Raw genomic sequence first — 19,693 nt, forward strand, 5'->3', positions numbered from 1 at the left:
TCATTAGTACGTAATTTCAATTATTATAAACTGCTTATTACAAAATGTTTGTTCTGATTGTTATTCTGATTATTATTGCATTCTAGATATTCTGAAATATATCATGATTACTACATTTTAATTATAAAATGTGTATTCTTATCATTAGTAAATAATTTGAATTATTAAAAAAATTCTAATTATTACATTCTGATTATTATTAAATGTTTATTCTGATTATTATTATTATTATTACATTCTGATTATGAAATGTGTATTATGATTACTAGTCTAATCATTATGAAATGTTTCTTTTGATTATTATTACATTGTTTTATTATAGTATTACTATATTCTTATAAATGTTTATTCGTTTTATGAAATGCTTATTCTGATTATTGTATTTTGATAATTACAAAATAATGTCTGATTATTATAATTTTTTACTATTATAAAATGTTTATTCTGATTATTATTAAATTGCAATTATCATAAAATGCTTGTTTTTTATAACGTTTTTCTGATTAATTACATTTTAATTATTTATTTTAATTATAAAAATCATAAAAATGTTTTTATGATTATTAAATTCGTATTATTATTAAATGTTTATTCCGATTATTGCATTTTCATTATTATAAAATGCTACTTCTGATTATTATTAAATTCTGACTAATATAAAATGTTAACTCTGATTATTAAAATCTGAATATTCTTAAATATATATTCCGATCATATTACATGTAACTTTTCAAACTCGTCTTTTTTTTTTTTTTTATCAATTAAATTCCTTCGCCTTTATATAAAAGCAACATGCAACACAAGGCAGTGAGCGACAGCATCATGTTTATGAAACATATTATCATATCAACATCTGAAAAGTGAAACAACCAGTAAAAATAACTGAGGTTGTTTCATGAGGCAATAAAAAATATAAAAGTAAAGCTTTTGGTTTGTGAATTGAACATTTTAAATGCTAATGCAACTTAATCAGAGAAGTGAAATAAACGACATAATGTTTAATCAGGGACCAGAAAGTCATTCCCAATGGTTGCTTTTAATTTCAAGCTTGATTTTCTATGCTTGGAATCAAATTTGTGAAAAAAAATAAATAAAAAATACAAGTTGCTCACTTGCATATCAAAACATGAGCATGCATACAAATGAAGCTAATGAGCTCAGTTCACATTTTTCAGTTGGAAATTTCAATAGTACCGACAAACCCATGACAACCTCCCCACAAGTCTAGATTCAGGAAATCAGGAAGAGGGAAGAGGGAAGCGGGAAGGTGCCAGGTGTCACACCAATTATTCTCTCATTAGCGAATTTGTGCCGGATATAATATGCCAAATTTAGCAGCCGTTGAGTTAGTTCCCCGTTCCCCGTGTGTGATGATGAAAGCAGAGGTGTTTCAGAGACAATTTACAGGATAAGAGGATCTTCTGTGGGGATGAGAGTCGGAAAGAACTTAATGATTCTGATTTCACTTAACCGTCCTTAATTACAATAACACAAATAATTGGTCCAAAGTGAAAAATATTTGGTAATAAAGAATAATTGACTTAAATATACCAATCGACAATTTCAGTCAAATGCTGTTTTTTTTTTGTTTTTTTTTTATTAATTCATTAGAAATGAAAGGCATTGAACACACTAATTAGTTGTGATTGATTCGAACCGAGTCTTGTTGACTAATTCATTTCAATGAATGTTCTATGATTACTAATCATTATGAACAAGTTTATTTTGATTATTATTATTACATTGTTATTATTGTATTATTACTACTATATTATTATAAATTTGTATTCTTGCTTATTCTGATTATTATTGCATTCTAATCATTGTAAAAAATGTATTCTGGTTATTATTCAATTGCGATTATAAAATGTTTATTATTATAAAATATTTTTCTGATTATTATTACAATTTACATTATTTATTTGATTACATTTTGATTATTATTACATTTTTATTTAGATTAAAGCATTTTCATTATTATAAAATGCTACTTCACACACACACACACACACACACACACACACACACACACATATATATATATATATATATATATACACACACACATACACACACACACACACACACACACACACTTAATGATTCTGATTTCGCCAAATTCCAATAACAAAAATAATTGGTCCAAAGTAAAGAATATTTGGTAATAAAGAAAAAAATACTTAAATATACCAATCAACACTTTCATTTAAATTTTGTTTTTTTCCAATTAATTCATTAGAAATGAAAGGCATTGAACACACTCGTTAGTTGTGAGTCATTAGATTGATTCAAACCGAGTCTTGTTGACTAATTCATTTTAATTAATGTTCTATGATTACTAATCATTATGAAAAAGTTTATTTTTGATTATTATTACATTGTTATTATTATAATATTACTATATTATTATAAATATTCTTGCTTATTCTGATTATTATTGCATTCTAATCATTGTAAAATGTTTATTCTGGTTATTATTCAATTGCGATTATTATAAAATGTTTATTATAATAAAATGTTTCTCTGATTATTATTACATTTCAATTATTTATTTGATTACATTTTGATTATTATTAAATGTTTATTTCGATTAATGCATTTTCATTATTATAAAATGCTACTTCAGATATATATATATATATATATATATATATATATATATATACACACACATACACACACACACACACACACACACAATCTTAATGATTCTGATTTCGCTTAATTACAATAACACAAATAATTGGTCCAAAGTGACGAATATTTGGTAATAAAGAATAATTGACTTAAATATACCAATCGACACTTTCAGTTAAATGTTGTTTTTTTCCAATTAATTCATTAGAAATGAAAGGCAGTTCATTGAACACACTCATTAGATTCATTAGTTGCGAGTCATTAGATTGATTCAAACCGAGTCTTGTTGACTAATTCATTTAATACACTGTTTCCAAACCTAGTTTTCCTGCATAAATCCCACAGAAAGTGAAGTTGCTTGTCCATAAAAGCATCCTCTCACTGTCATAATGCAATATCTATGATATGATATCCACGGACAAACTTGGTTATCGAGGCTTTCAAGTCAGAACAAACCATTAGTGACTCAAGAATGAGAAAAATGAAGACATGCTGCACACTTCTAAATGCTCACGGAAAACACTCGTCGTTCGCCTTAGCTTTTACTTGAGGTGTTGTGGTCACAGCAAGTGTGGAAAGGTCATCTTCTCAACACACAATCTCTCGTGATTCACCTGTAAACACTAGTGACCCGACACACTCGGCGTCTGTTTCCAGTGTGTGTACAGGGTTAGTGTGACCTTATAAGACCTTCTACAACAAGTACAAGACGAATGGTGACATTCAAAGAGAAAGGTCAGGTCTTATCAGAGCACGTGGAGAGAGAGAGAAGACCATCTCGAGGAGATAAGAGAACGCGGAGAGAAGCATTCTGGGTAATTGGTATAGTGTGGGCAACAGTGCAACAGCACAAAGCCGACCTCACTGTAAAAAAAAAATATTTTTTAAGTACAATCAACTCGGATGTTTAAGTCATTTCAACTTAAATTACATTAAACTGACTTTAAAAATTTTGTTGTATCTCGTATAAAAAATAAATAATTGAAAACGGCTTATTTTAGTGAGTTAAAGCAATGTAAAAAACATAATGTTGCCATAACTTATTGATCATTTCATTTTTTACAAGATCTGTTAAGTATAGCTTTACATAATTCACTCTCAGGAAATATTAAGGTACATTTATAGACAGAATTGAATATCGCATAAAAATGTATTAATCAATAAAAAAAAATTGCAATTTAATGTGTCCATACAAGTATTTAAATGGTGAGAAATGCGTAAAAATTTAAAATAAAATGTGTTAAAAAATTTAATTTTCAAAAACTAAATAAAAAATATGAAGACAATTAAATATGTCATGAAATACTAAGTGAAAAAAACATATTGAAAAAAAATAATAAGGCGAGAAATGTATTTATGTACAATAAATGATGGCTAGAAATTAGAACAAACCATGTATTTACATATTTACTTTTGTCTGTTAAATCCCTCTGTAGAAAATAGTAATGATGGATTAGACATACTAATCCTGTGTAAGTTAATGTGTTGAATTTTAAAAAGGTGTAATATTTATTGCTGAAAACAAAATACATGTAAAACAAAAAATTTAAATTAAAATAAAACATCAAAAACAAGACAAAGCAAAGAAAAAAACGAAACAAAACAACAAAATACAAAAACTAAAACAACATCAAAAACAAAACTAATTTTTTTTTTTTTTAAAGCAAAGCAAAAAAATTAAAAATGCAGAAAATTGAAATGTATCACTGATTTTAGATTATGTCCTTGTTATTTGCAAAAGAGCATTTATGCTCTATTGCACTGTATATTGCATTGGCTTCAAATATTATGAGCAATTCAATACAACAAATGCCTGGTGAGCAAAGTCTTCCTTGACCAGTAAACATAATCGTTAAATCTAATTGTTCATCTCATAAGACACTGCACTATATAAAGAATAATGAACAAGAGTAACAGCCCTCAAACCAGTCATAATGCAACAGCGATTTCAGAACAAGAAGTCAGTGCCCATAGGGGTCACACTTTACAGTAAAGTCTCTTCTGTTAACAGTATTAATGCATTAACTAACAATGTCCATGTTCGTTCACAACAATACCACTTTTGATCTTAAAAAATGCATTAGTAAATGTTCAGATCAACATTAGTGAAGATGTAGTTTAACATGTTAACAAATAAAACCCTATTGTAAAGTGTTACTATAATATAGTGAAGTGTTACTGGATGCAGTTCTTCTTTTATTGTTGGAAACCATTTCAAATGAATCTGATATCTGTCCGTAGGGCTGGGCGATAAAACGATAACGATATGTATCGCGATAGACACGTAATCAATATCAATAAAAAATGCGTTCGATAAAACGTTCGATAATTATTTATTTATTTTTTTCGTTGGAAGAAACCAGCAAAGCAAGTTTGATTGCATGAACAAAGGCACTCACTCTCTAGTAACTAGATAAAACAGAAAAAGTCAGCTCGCCTGACTTAAAGTCTGACCGTAGTCAGACCAATGTCGTCTGCAGATTATGCAAGACCGTCGTCAGTTTTTCTGTTATTCGCGTGCTTATGCGCTGTTCTAGCTAGTTTCTCAGCGCATACATGTGAAGCTCACATGCACTAAAAGCCTGTCTACCAGCGCCTGAATACTAAGTTATCTTTCGAGTCTTATTTTGCTAATACTGTTATACACACAAGGTTTACATAAACTAGTCGGATATGTCTAAAGTGAAAGCAAACTTGAGAAAATTGAGAGAAAATCTGCTTGTCAAATGCGTGTATAATAGACGCGTCGCGCGCAGCTCTTAAAGAGACAGTAGTAATAGTAAACACGCTGCCGCTTGTCCTTAAAGGGATAGTTCACCCAAAAATAAAAATTATCTCATTATTTACGCACTCTAATGTTGTTCCAAACCTGTATTAATTGCCTTCTAATATTTTCTAATATTAATATTTTGAAGAATGTGGGTATCCAAACAGTAGCTGGTCCCCATTGACTTCCATAGGAGGAAAAATATACTATGGAAGTCACTGGGGTACATCAACTGTTTGGTTACCCACATTCTTCCAAATAACTTTTATTTTCAACAGAAGAAAGAAACTTATTCGAGTTTAAAACAACGTGAGAGAGTAAATTATGAAAATTAGAATTTTTAGGAGAACTATCCCTTTAATGTTAATAAAACAACAAAATGTAAAGAGAAAATCACTCACTGCTCTTGACTAATAACTTTATTAATAGCTTTAATAAGTATCAATGTATAATTTATAGAAAATAGAAAGAAATAGATTTATATAATTTATAGAAAGAAATCGTAATATTATATTTTTGCCATATCGCCCACCCCTTTATAAAGCATTTCTTACGTATTCTTTAATTTTGCACCTTAATGTTAAGAGATAATTGTTAAGTGTTCATTGTGATTTTAGACTTTTGAGTTTTCCATGGTCGTGTTGACATTTCTGCCTTTTTAACTGATGGGATTATAATCAGAGGTAGGTTAAGTTTAAAATAAAAAATCTTTAAATGTAATATATTTGTCTCCTGGACTGGTCCTTATTTTAAATATGTTATAAAAAAATTCAATAATTATCGATATCGACCGATATGAAACACTTATATCGTGATACAGTTTTCAGCCATATCGCCCAGCCCTATCTGTCCGTCTACACTACATTCCTCTTGTTATCTCTAAAGCATTGATTCATTCTGGATTCATGCACATAAAACGAAGCCTGTGACATGTTAAACATCTGCTCACCGAGACATCAAGTCTTCCGTGATAGAGAGCCGCCTTATCAGGCTTTTCCAGGAATCAGATCTCAGAACGATTCATTATTCCTCCAGAGATCCGTTTCCAATCTTATTTGTGTGACGAGGAAGTTCAAAGCATCCGGGGAACATCACTGATCACGGGTTTGGGAAGTTCAAGAGTGATGTCCAAGTGCCCGTATCTATAGACAGCTTGATCAGATTTAAGGAACATGCAGGAATATCCTTTTAACTCTTTCCCCGCCAGTGTTTATGAAAATAGTTGCCAGCATTTTTTGTCATTTTCACACAAAATAATAAATTAATTAATTAATTAATTAATGGCCCCCAGAACATTTTGTTGTATAAATATCTGAACATACAATATAAAAAAGAAAGAACAAAGCCTCTGCTTTTAAGGCGAGACACTACAGGTGAATAGGGTAACATTTTTAAATAATAGATATCACCATGAAACGTCCTCAGTTGATTACTTACACAAGTATATAAAAAAATATGTATTACAAGTTTTAGAAATGTGTATGGTTAATTATGCAAATTAGGCATTATCTCATTAAATATGCACGATTTTGCATATATTTTCGGTATATAGATATGAACATATGATAAAGCTAGGTGGAAAATTCTCTTTTCATTTTGTTTACACACAAGATGGAAAAACAAAACAAAAAAACATTCAGAGGGATTTCAGGATATATGCTTTCATTACCTAGGAAATCTAAATATACTGTCCATAGCCTTAAAAAATCGATTTTCACCATATTTTTTTTATTATTAAAATGTCACATAAATCAGGCCAGGAATGATTTATTAACAAATCCCCCTGAAAATATCTTCAGAATACTGCTAATAACTGGAGAGTTTGGTGTACACAGGTGCTACTGTACATAGGCTGAGATGTTTGTACTGGAGAATGACAAAAAACGCATTGAGAAAACGACATTTACAGATTTAACAGCTCTAAATGAGATTTCGTCGTTAGCTTTAAATCCCCCTTTGGACATTCACGATTGGTTGCTGATAGAAAGGAAATGCCCATATTTGGGTTAGCGTTGTGCAGGAGACTCAAGAGCTTTACAACGACACCGGTCATGACAGACTCCAGTAAACAGACGGATCTCGGCGTGTCCCGTGGGAATGCTGACTTCCTGGTAAATTCGGGAGAAACTTACTGCCGCAAGTAAACAAAATGTAATAAAATAAACATCTTAATGTATATTTTCAACGTTTTCTTTATAGCAGCTTGAAAGAACACATATTGAAGGAGTAAACTAGCCCAAAATCTCAAAACTGACCACTGCATGAAAAATCTCTGTTTTTGCCTGCCGTGTCTCGCCTTAAACAAAAAACCTGTTTTATTCTGGCTTCATGCATTCTTTTTTTATCAACATTGAATGTGGGTGAGTTTTATAAAAAAAAGCAACATTTCAAGCGAAAACCTGAGAAAATTGAGTTTTTGTGAAAGACTACGTCTGGATAGGATTCAGAACGATGATCAAAACACAGATGGAGTAGATCGAGTCCATCAACACCCCTAAAGCTTCACACTCCTAGAGCTCGTCCTGGGTCCACATTTCATTCAGTAACATTAGGCAGATTTGATTTATATGGTGTTTCATGATGATTATTTTACATATGCATCTGTTTTCATATGATATCGCTTGTTTCTGCTTCTTCTTGGCCTGTGTTTTGATCAGGAGATTCAGTGCTCTTTCAGAAGATGTGTAATAGCGCCCCCTACAGTATAACAGTGAAAACACGGAAAGCCGTAAAATTCAGTCAATGGCGGGGAAAGAGTTAATATCCTCAAAAGCATCATTCAAGGCCAGTCATGGTCCTTGTTCTCCATCATGTTCCTTTAGGGGATCCGTACTTGTGCTCACCATGGCTGCATTTATTTGATCAAAAGTATAGTAAAATCATGAATATTGTGAAATGTCTTCTATTGTAATATATTGTAAAGTGTAATTTATTCCAGTGATCAAAGCTGAATTTTCAGCATCATTACTCCAGTCTTCAGTGTCACATGATCCTTCAGAAATCATTATGATATGCGGATTTGATGCTCAAGAAACATTTATGATTATTATCTATGTTGAAAAACATTGTGCTGCTTAATATTTTTGCTGAAACAGTGATCTTTTTTTTTTTTTAAGGAGTCTTTGATACAAGTTTTAAAATAGCAGCATTTAATTGAAATCGAAATCTTTTGTAACATTATAAATGTCTATACTGTCACTTCTGATCAATCCAATGCATCCTTGGTGCATAAAATGAATGAATGAATGAATGAATGAATGAATGAATGAATGAATGAATGAATGAATTCGCATTTATATGAATGAATGAATAAATGTGGCATTTATATGAATAAATGAATGAATGAATGAATTCGCATTTATATGAATGAATGAATAAATGTGGCATTTATATGAATGAATGAATGAATGAATGAATGAATGAATGAATAAATGTGGCATTTATATGAATGAATGAATGAATGAATGAATGAGGCATTTATATGAATGAATGAATAAATGTGGCATTTATATGAATAAATGAATGAATGAATGAATGAATTCGCATTTATATGAATGAATGAATAAATGTGGCATTTATATGAATGAATGAATGAATGAATGAATGAATGTGGCATTTATATGAATGAATGAATGAATGAATGAATGAATGAATGAATGAATAAATGTGGCATTTATATGAATGAATGAATGAATGAATGAATGAATGAATGAATGAATGAATGAATGAATAAATGTGGCATTTATATGAATGAATGAATGAATGAATGAATGAATGAGGCATTTATATGAATGAATGAATAAATGTGGCATTTATATGAATGAATGAATGAATGAATTAGGCATTTATATGAATGAATGAATGAATGAATGAATGAATGTGGCATTGATATGAATGAATGAGGCATTTATATGAATGAATGAATAAATGAATGAATGAGGCATTTATATGAATGAATGAATAAACAAACGAATGAATGAATGAGGCATTTATATGAATAAATGAATGTATGAATGAATGGGGCATTTATATGTATGTATGAATGAATGGGGCATTTATATGAATGAATGAATAAACTAATGAATGAGGCATTTGAATGAATAAATGAATGAACGAATGAATGAATGAGGAATTTGTATGTATGAATGAATGAATGAATGAATGAATTGTAGGATTACAAATGTATTAAAGGTTTAATTTAGGTTGCTGAATTTAGCATTTGAGGCATAGATGATGATATTGTTGTATTCAATAGTATTCCAGCAAGAGATTCCTGACAGACCTGTTTTTCCATTGTAAGTTAAATGAGTCAGACTCTCACCTTTGTCTTTAATGGCTCTTGGAGTCCCAGTTCCACTCAGACTGATTGGATTAGGATCTATGCGTTTGAATAGTTATGCTGATTGGGTCTGTTTCTCTTGAGCAAGCCAGATAACCTGCCTAACCGGTTTTCACTTGATAGAATCAAATCATCCCTACATTTGCATGCTTTGTTTGAATTTGTCTCCACCTCCAAAAGTCCCTCCCCCTTGGAAGGTATATAACCTACAATGTATAATATTTGAGTTAGACTTGATGAACTTCACACTTGGAAGAATAAATCTCTTCTGCTTAAAAGATACAACCCAAGCCTCCTGGTCTTGCTTCGATGAAGAATAAAGTTTCCAACAGAATGAATGAATGAATGAATGAGGCATTTATATGAATTAATGAATGAATGAATGAGGCTTCAATGAGTCCAGCTTCAATGATAGAAGTATTAGACAGTATGGTAGTGTGTATTCTGATCGTAAATCTATGAAAATTACTTGTCATTATATATATATATATATATATATATATATATATATACACACACACACACACACACACACACACAACTACTTGTCAAAAAATTCAATAGAAAGAACAAAATTGCCATAAACCTTGAGCCTAAAGTGAAAATATTTCAAACGCCAGAACTACAAAAAAAACAATATCCAGCTTTAAAAAACAAATCCTAAAAGCAAGAGCGAATGATGAACCGGAGACCCCGTTTGTCCTTCCTCTGGTCTCTCAGAAGTCTCATTTCTGTCAACAGAAGCTCGTTATTAGATTTCACCTCCCCACAGGACAGGTTCTGTCCCGAATCATGTCGCTCTGACCCACAGACACACAACAGGGACACGGTGGGTGTCAGACTTCCCTCAGGCAACAGCACATGCAATTAACTGTCCAACTCAGACCCATGCCAAGACACACACACACACACACACACACACATTTCCTCACAGCAAATGTGCTCTTTGAACAGGAAAACGGCACAAGTCATGGAGTCCAACAGACCAAATCCAGACAGAAACAAATAAAATGGACACTTGGTTTGTGTAAAGCTACAATGCAGGACTGGACCATATATTACCTTAATGCATTTTTCTAAGTCTACATCAGTAAGTTTGCCCATAAATATGGAAACCCCATAATACAGACGGAAAAATAAAGCAAAACAAAGCCATAAACTCACCCGTGTTTATCGGAGTCGACCAGAATTCGCACTAATATCCCTGTCACAGCCACTAGGATGGGGTAGTGATCAACACTCTCCAGGCCTACACAGAAAATAACACATGGTTTTATGAGTGGGTACACTGCTCGGTAAAAAACAAAAGAAAGAAAAAGAAGTTGCTGTTTGGATTTAAATAAGCAAAAGCTTAAAGGGATACTCCACTTTTTTTTGAAAATAGGCTCATTTTACAACTCCCCCAGAGTTAAACAGTTGAGTTTTACCGTTTTCGAATCCATTCAGTACCACTTTTAGCATAGCTTTAGCATAGATCATTGAATCAGGACAGGACCATTAGCATCTCTCTAAAAAAAATGACCAAAGAGTTTTGATATTTTTCCTATTTAAAACTTGACTCTTCTGTAGTTACATCGTGTACTAAGACCGACGGAAAATGTAAAGTTGTGATTTTCTAGGCTGATATGGCTAGGAACTATACTTTCATTCCTACGTAATAATCAAGAAACTTTGCTGCAGCAGGCGTAATGATATGACGCAGCGCCTCTTTCCGGCAGTCTTAGTACACGATGTAACTACAGAAGAGTCAAATTTTAAATAGGAAAAATATCAAAACTCTTTGGTCATTTTTTTGAGAGAGATGCTAATGGTCCTGTCCTGATTCAATGATCTATGCTAAGCTATGCTAAAAGTGGTACCGCCAGACCCGGAGTTCGGCTGAATGGATTCGAAAACGGTAAAACTCAACTGTTTAACTCTGGGGGAGTTGTAAAATTAGCCTATTTCCAAAAAAAGTGGAGTATCCCTTTAAGGCGAGACACGGCAGGCAAAAACATCGTTGTTTTTTTTTCACTGGTCAATTTTGAGATTTTGGGATATTTGTCTTCAATAACATGTCTTCTTTCAGACTTGTGGTGAAAAAAAGTCAGAAATACACATTTAGGTCTTTATTTTACTACACTTTGTCTGTTTGCGTCTGTAGATTTCTCATAAATTCAACAAAAGTTGTCGTTGTAAATCATCCCGCTGCTCCGCGATCGCAGTCTGCACCCTGACATCACATCAAAGTATTTATATATAATATATCTAGCGCCCCCTCAGCACATGTTAAAAAATTATCTGGCACCGCCCCTGGTTATAACGGCCCACGTATTAAAAAATGGTTGGGTCTAAATCGGGCTCGGGCTCATAATTACAGTTACTGTGTCGGGGCCGCGCCGGGCTCGGACACAACGGGCTCAGGTAGGGTCGGGCTTGATTTTTTGGGCCCTCTACTCGTCATTACCCAAGCAAGTTGTTTGGGCTTGTTGAGACTCTCTGATAGCAGTATCTTCAGGCTAACATAAACCGGAAGTTCGTTACCGGCTTGTTCTATGTTGCCATAGCGATCATGGGAAAGGACAGAGTTCGGGAAAGTTGTGAATACCGTTGGAAAGCTATCTCTCTACTGTACAATGCTGTCGGATCCAAATATGGTCATTTCCTTTTTATCAGCAACCAATCGTGCAAGTACAATGGAGCATTTAACTCTAAAAGCGAAATCTCATTGGCTGATGTCAATTTCTGACAACGTGATTCGTTCAGATGCATCACGTGACGTGCTACGACATTTCCGGAGTGTGTTTTTGATTGTTTTTCACTGGGGTTCTGTTCAGTTGAAAGCCATAAATGCTATGTTATATAAGTTTTGATGTGTTTTAGGTGGTTTGTATTGTTGATTGCTAATGATTTGATAAGATATTTTGTCTGTAAATAGATGTTTCCACTAAAAAAAGTATGAATTTTTACAATACATATCTTTAAAGGCCATTTTCTCAAAATGTTTTTTTTTTTTATACTCTGAGCCAGAAATCTCCACTTCAGCAGCACTTACATAAACCAGACTTTCCAGTTGTATTCCTATCTATATTCTTAAGGTTTTTACAGAGGGGTTTGTTCATATATCGTTCAGATTCTGATTTATACAAAATGTTTTACCTAAAAGCGAAACTGGATTTTTTTGGCTGTTGACAGTCTTTTCTGATTAATGGAGTGATAAAAAGAGATATCCAAAATCCCCTCTGTAAAAACCGTTGACTCTAATATATCAACAAAATGAAACAAGAATTTTGAATTTGGCTTTATCCAATGTTCAGATTTCTCTTCTGGAAATATATGTAAATTAGCACATTTTTAATGAGATAATACCAAATTTGCATATTTAAACATAAATATTCAAAAAACTTGTAATACAAAAGATATTTGTCTTAATGTCAGTAATCAACTGGGGAAGTTTCATGTTGATATCTATTAGTTTTTTTTAGTTTTTTATTTTATTCACCTGGGGTGTCTCCCCTTAAGAGTCTTTGATTGGATAATTATTGCAGTGATTATTATGTTTCTAGAATGTTATATGTTTGGCAACAGTTCTTCAAAACCTAATTTATGGAGTGTGTAGCTTTTCATTTCTTAAACAACCATGTATGAAGACACATCATGACCATATTCCAGGATGACAATGTCAAGATTCATCAGGCTCAGATTGTGAAAGAATGAATAATCATTTTCACACATGAATCTTCTCCTCTGAGTCCAGATCTTAAATTCATTGAAAGTATTGACAATTACAATACAAGATCTTGACCAAACATTAATGGAAATATATGTTGAGATGTTATTTCCATCAATATGGTCATGATGTGTCTTCCTACATGGTGTTTTAAGAAATGAAAAGTTATTATGTAGGGAAAAGTATTAGGGTTAGAAGAACTGTTAACCAAACATATAACATGAAACTAATAATCTAATGATCCAATCACAGACAAGACTCTTAAGCATTTGCCTATTTAAATCCAACAGCGACTTTTTTTGGCCGGCCAGTGTGTATACACACACACACACACACACACACACACACACACACACACACACACACACACACACACACACACACACACACATATGTATATATATATATATATATATATATATATAGTCATGTGAAAAAGAAAGGAAACCAAATAATTATATGGTTTTACGTATCAGAACATAATTAAAATAATCTGGACCAGATGAATAAACTAAATCTATTAAAGCCACTAAACAGCACTTAGTAGGATCGTAGGTCACTGAATCCGATGCGTCAAAATGTGCCGTCTAGTAACAACTTTAAAATACAGTGAAAGCCACACTTGAACTTCTCTGTTCAAGTTCAGGTAACAGTACATGACCCAACCTCATTAATCATAAATATAACGTTCTTCAGTGTCAAGGCTGGAAACTCTCCTGATGATGGTTTATGTTTATGAATTGGATTATGTTTTCATACAAACTCGCCGTGTAATCTCTTGACCTATTCGTCTAATATCATTCCCTGAGCGTGACTTTCCAAACTTCTGAAGGGTTTCAGAGGTGAAGTCAAGAACGGCGCAAAAACGCTTATCAAATTACTTTTTATTTGTTCTGGGACTTGAAAACAAGCTGCTATAAAAGGAACAAGTGAAAAGTTGACTGTTAGATTACACCAAACCATATTCCGGCTCACAGGGGACACGATCAAGGGCGGACCGAAATACCTGAGAGGTTTAAATTCAGCACAGCACAATAAGCGTTTCAGAAATATAATTACATTCAAGTGCATCCTCAAGTACGTACTAAAACATGCGGCTCATGTTCAATGCTTCTATTTGCATTAATGAAGGATTATTTATTACATAAGAGGGAAATTAGAGTTACCTGGGAGACGCAAGTTGACCACCCTGTCAAACAGGTTTCTCTCCGCCGTAACTCGGTTTAACACCTGGTTCAGGAGCTGCGGACAAACAATTAAATACAAATGTTGAGATGAGAAATTTCTCCTAATTAAAGAAACAGTTCATCCAAAAAATAAGATACAAAACAAGGTGAAATCTACACAACACAAAATGAAAAATAAAACATAAAACAAGATGAAACAATGCAAAGAAATTCAAAGTGAAGGAAAGCGAAACAAAGATGAAACGACAGGAAACAAAAAGCAAAACAAAACAAAGCAAAACAAAACAGAATTTTTTTTAAAACAGCACAACATTAATTAACACAAGGCAAGATGAAACAACAAAACAAAAAACAAACTAAATGAAAACACAACAAATGAAGCAAAGCAAAGCAAAATAAACAAAACAAGATGAAATAAAACAAAACAAAGCAAAGTAAAACAAAAACACAAAACAAGACGAAACGACGCAAAACAAAAACAGCACAACATAAATCAACACAAAACAAGATGAAACAACAGAAAACAAAATGAAACCACACACACACACACACACACACACACACACACACACACACACACACACACAAACATTCTTCTTCCTAAAAAAAGCAAGAAATATCACTATATAAGTTTGGGGCCAGTAAGATTTGTTAATGTTTTTAAAAGAAGTATCTTCTGCTCACCAAGGCTGCATTTATTTGATAAAAAAATTAAAAAATTGAATAATAAATAATGAAATATTATGACAATTTAAAATGACTGTTTTCTATTTTAATATATTTTAAACTGTAATTTATTCCTGTGATCAAAGCTGAATTTTCAGCATCATTACTCCAGTCTTCAGTGTCACATGATCCTTCAGAAATCACTCTAATATGATGATTTGCTGCTCAAGAAACATTCATTATTATTATCAATGTGTAAAATAGTTGTGTACAATTTTTTTTCAAAATTCTTTGATGAATAGAAAGTTCAAAAGAACAGCATTTATTTAAAATAGAATATTTTCTAACATTATAAATGTCTTTACTGTAACTTTTGATCAGTTTAACACATCCTTGATGAATAAAAGTATTGATTTATTTCCCCCAAAAATAAAATGTAAATTCTTACTGACCCCAAACTTTTGAACGGTCGTGTTTAATGTTACAAAAGCTTTAGATTTCAGATAAATGCTGTTCTTTTGAACTTTCTATTCATCATAGCATCATGAAATAAAAATGTAAATAACTGTTTTCAACATTGATAATAATTATGAATGTTTCTTGATCCTCAAATCATCATATTAGAGTGATTTCTGAAGGATCATGTGACACTGAAGACTGGAGTAATGATGCTGAAAATTCAGCTTTGATCACAGGAATAAATTACAGTTTAAAATTTATAAAAATAGAAAACAGTCGTTTTAAATTGTCATAATATTTCACAATATTATTTTTTTTTTTTATCAAATAAATGCAGCCTTGGTGAGCAGAAGAGACTTCCTTTAAAAACATTAACAAATCTTACTGACCCCAAACTTTTGAACGGTAGTGTACGTATATCGCCTTTCTCATAGAATGTATCGCAATATATAGTGTCGTAGACCCTGTATCCTGATACGCATCATCAGATTATTAGTGATGCACAGCCATACACAAGATGAAACATCACAAAACAAGACGAAATAACACAACATAAAAAATAAATAAAAAACACAATGAAAATCAATGGGGTCCAACTAGGGTTGCAAAGTTTCCAGAATTTTTGGAAACTTTTCAGGATTATTTGGAAATTTTCCGAAACTTTTCAGGATTATTTGGAAATTTTCAGAAACTTTTAGAAATTTTCAGGAAATTTACCAGAAATGTTCAGCCCCTTTGCAACCCTAGGTCCAACACAACACAACAAAACTTTAGACGCCACTGAATTTGACAGTATGAACTTTCTTCAGAATATCTTACTTTGTGTTTGCAGAGGAAACCAAACCAATACAGGTTTGTAACAACTTGATGGTGAGTAAAATGACAACATTTCTGGGTGAACTATTCCTTTAACATCAACAGGTTTCGCCTGATCCAGTTCCAGTGAGCAAACCAAACACATCTGGTCGTAAATCAAAGTGACTGCAATAATTATTCCCTTCGCTTCTTTAGCACACCTCATGGGCTCAACATCCCGCGGCCAAGAATTAAATTCAGAGGAACCCAGCTGTCAGGTGCCGATTATTGACGTTTACTACAGAGGTTCTCAAACCGGGGTACGAAACAGTTGCCGTTCATTTAATTCTCTCCAAACTCTCTTCGATACAAAAACATACCCTGTGTGAGTTCTTGTTGATCATATATGATACGAACAAGAATAATGCAATGTTTCCCAAATATCCACACGATTGCAAATGTGACACTGATTTTATACAACAGTTCAACAAAAGAAAAAAGGGTGATATTAAGTGATGTATATTTTAAACAGTATTTTTTGCTCACTTTTGCAATGAAATAAAAGTTCCACAGCAGAACTGAATCGTGAGAGTCAATGATTCAATGATTCGTTCATAAATACAGCCACTTGATGACTCACTCGTACCGCCACCTAGAGGTGGTTTTAATTGAATATTTAAATGCGTCACTTCGTATTATTGCATATTTATCTATTGAACTTTTTTTTTCTTTTTTTTGGTATTTATAAAGGTAAAAAATGCACTGGAAAAAATAGATTTAAGGGGGCAAATTTGTTCCTTAATGGAAAACGTGTGAGTGCAGTGGAGGAGAGGGGGGTACACAGAAGGATGTTAATGATTCATGGGGTACTCCACTCGAAAAAGTTTGAAAAACACTGCACAATGCATGTAACTGTACTCAAAAATAGGATAAATCCTTCAGGGACAGGGAAATGTTGTAAATGGAGGGGTTCTGCTCTTCAAGGACATGTGGACGCCTGCTGTGCTCACAGGTGTGATTCAGTTAAAGCCTGATGAATGGACGCTCTGCTGGGAATAGAGCTCATGTAAGCACTGATGAAAAAAAAAAAAAACACCAGAAAATACACTTTCAAAGCCTTCTCTGTAACTGAGGCCTTGAAAACATGCAGTGGCCCCGAGAACAATATACACCTGCACCTCATTTGCATGGCACTTTCCATGAATAGAGTACAAAACAGCATCTGCAAATGAGGATGTACGTAACCTTCTGAAAATGTTAAATGTTAAATGATAATTAACTTTAGGATGCAATGATAATTAATAGGAATAATAAAATATGATAAGGTCTTTTTTTACATGTATTTTATATGATGTTCGCAGTTTTTTTCTTCAACCCCGTTTACCAAACTTGTTGACGTGTAGATAGTTTTAAAAATAGATTTTTGTGATTTCATTATTTCTGAGTAATAATCATTAAATGTACATCAAAGTAATAAATAAATAAAAAAAAAAGAAAAAAAAAGAAGTTAAATGCCAGATTGGGTAACAGGGCTCCAAAACTGCAGATTTAACGTAAAATTTAACTGTCAATCAGCAGCTAGATCATTTGGCACCAAACTTTTTATTTTATTTTTTTATTGATGTTATCGTTATTGAATTAACTGTTAAATATTTCCTATCATTTTAGGTATTTTTTGATAAGTTGTGTTACAACTTGGGTAACAGGGTTGAATAACTGAATAAGTGCAGTCAACACTAAAATGTGAGCACAAGACATAATTTTTATTTTATTATTGAACTTATATTTCCTAAAATTTTAAGTTGTTTTTGAGAATTTTTGTTATTATAAGGTTGAATAATTGAGTGTGTAGACAATTGAATAAACGTAAATAATCTTATTCTGTTCCCTTAATTTTCTTAATGTCGTAGAAAGTCACATGTATATATATATATTAAAACAACAACAACATGAGATGTGTGCCTCTAATGGTTTTAAGTAATGGGAGACCAGAGTGTCCTATTTTTTGAAACGCCACACACATTTCATTTGCTTATTGACAGTGTCCATAAATGTAAAAAGCATCAAATGGCTTTCATCCTTTTGCTAATAATGACTGTTGTCTTCTCCATCACCCTTGTAAGAACTTTCACATTTAATAAAATGACTTCATTTATGGATCAATAAACTCAGACCATTAGCTTTCATCCAATACAGATTATTTGAGGTGCTGAGTTGTGACACTTTATGCTATTTTGGCTATACTCAACAATTTAATAACATTTTGGGGGGAGTTCATAAAGAACAAATTGCCTTCATTGATAGTCTTGTTTTTCACTGATGTCTCCACTGCTGAAGCACCCAATTCACTAAAAGAATACATGCGAATCAGGAGCAACGGGAAAAAAAATTAAAATAATAATAGCATATAAATAATACTAAAATAACACTAGACTGGAGAGGCAGTTTTTGACTTCGTCTGCACATACAGTAGACTCGTCTAGTTAAGCGTCTACATAGTAAACTGACGTCTTATTTAAAAAAAATTTTTTTTTTTCATAATGTGACCCCTTTGAAGCAGAATGTTTGATTGAGGTTAATACATTTTCTCAGCGTCGTTAATAATTTAGGTTTTGAAAAACCTGTGGACCACAAGCATCTGAGAAAATAAAAACAGAAATCTTATGTTTAATAGCAAGTGCAATTGCTTCAAACAGGATCATTAACTCAGAGTTCTGCATGAAATTGCTTTAGAAAAATCTTAATGGTGAACATAAAATGAATTTCACTTTGCTTTGCACTTTTGCAAGTTTTGAATGTCGCTTTAGAACAGCATCTTCAGAACACATATCGGCTGTCAATCACGCTCACCTGAGCCAATCGGCGCAGCAGCAGCTCAGCGGAGGGGCGGGCCCAGTCCAGGAATATTTCCGGCACTAGAGTGATGGTCATCTCTAGGACCCGTAACAGACTGACGGAGAGGTCAAAACAGGTCGCGCACACCTTTAACTGCCGTGTGTCCACGAAATTCCTCTCAGGTCGCTCGGCTGCCTGTTGGATCTGACAGGGAATAAATTAAGACATGAAGAGACACAATAAAAAGATGCATAAGGTCAAAAGAGACATTATGAGACTATTGAGACAGGACTGCATGA

General features: G+C 32.6%; 1 protein-coding gene and 1 long non-coding RNA gene across 4 annotated transcripts in view; one reads left to right on the plus strand and one right to left on the minus strand.

Moving 5' to 3' along the window:
* LOC309475250 overlaps positions 1-19,693 on the plus strand; it is a 394,252-nt gene that overhangs the window by 354,699 nt on the left and 19,860 nt on the right. The gene's annotated exons all lie outside the window — the stretch shown is intronic.
* rnf123 (ring finger protein 123) overlaps positions 1-19,693 on the minus strand; it is a 151,162-nt gene that overhangs the window by 75,831 nt on the left and 55,638 nt on the right. For all 3 annotated transcript variants that reach the window (XM_082137792.1, XM_082137794.1, XM_082137793.1), the window contains exons 33-35: positions 19,410-19,598; positions 14,619-14,694; positions 10,908-10,992 (exon numbers count right to left, since the gene is read on the minus strand). In XM_082137792.1, coding sequence (XP_081993918.1) covers positions 10,908-10,992; positions 14,619-14,694; positions 19,410-19,598 — 350 coding nt within the window. The remainder of the gene's footprint in view (positions 1-10,907; positions 10,993-14,618; positions 14,695-19,409; positions 19,599-19,693) is intronic.

This window comes from Leuciscus leuciscus (assembly GCF_965113295.1).
Source record: "Leuciscus leuciscus genome assembly, chromosome: 15".
NCBI lineage: Eukaryota > Metazoa > Chordata > Actinopteri > Cypriniformes > Leuciscidae > Leuciscus > Leuciscus leuciscus.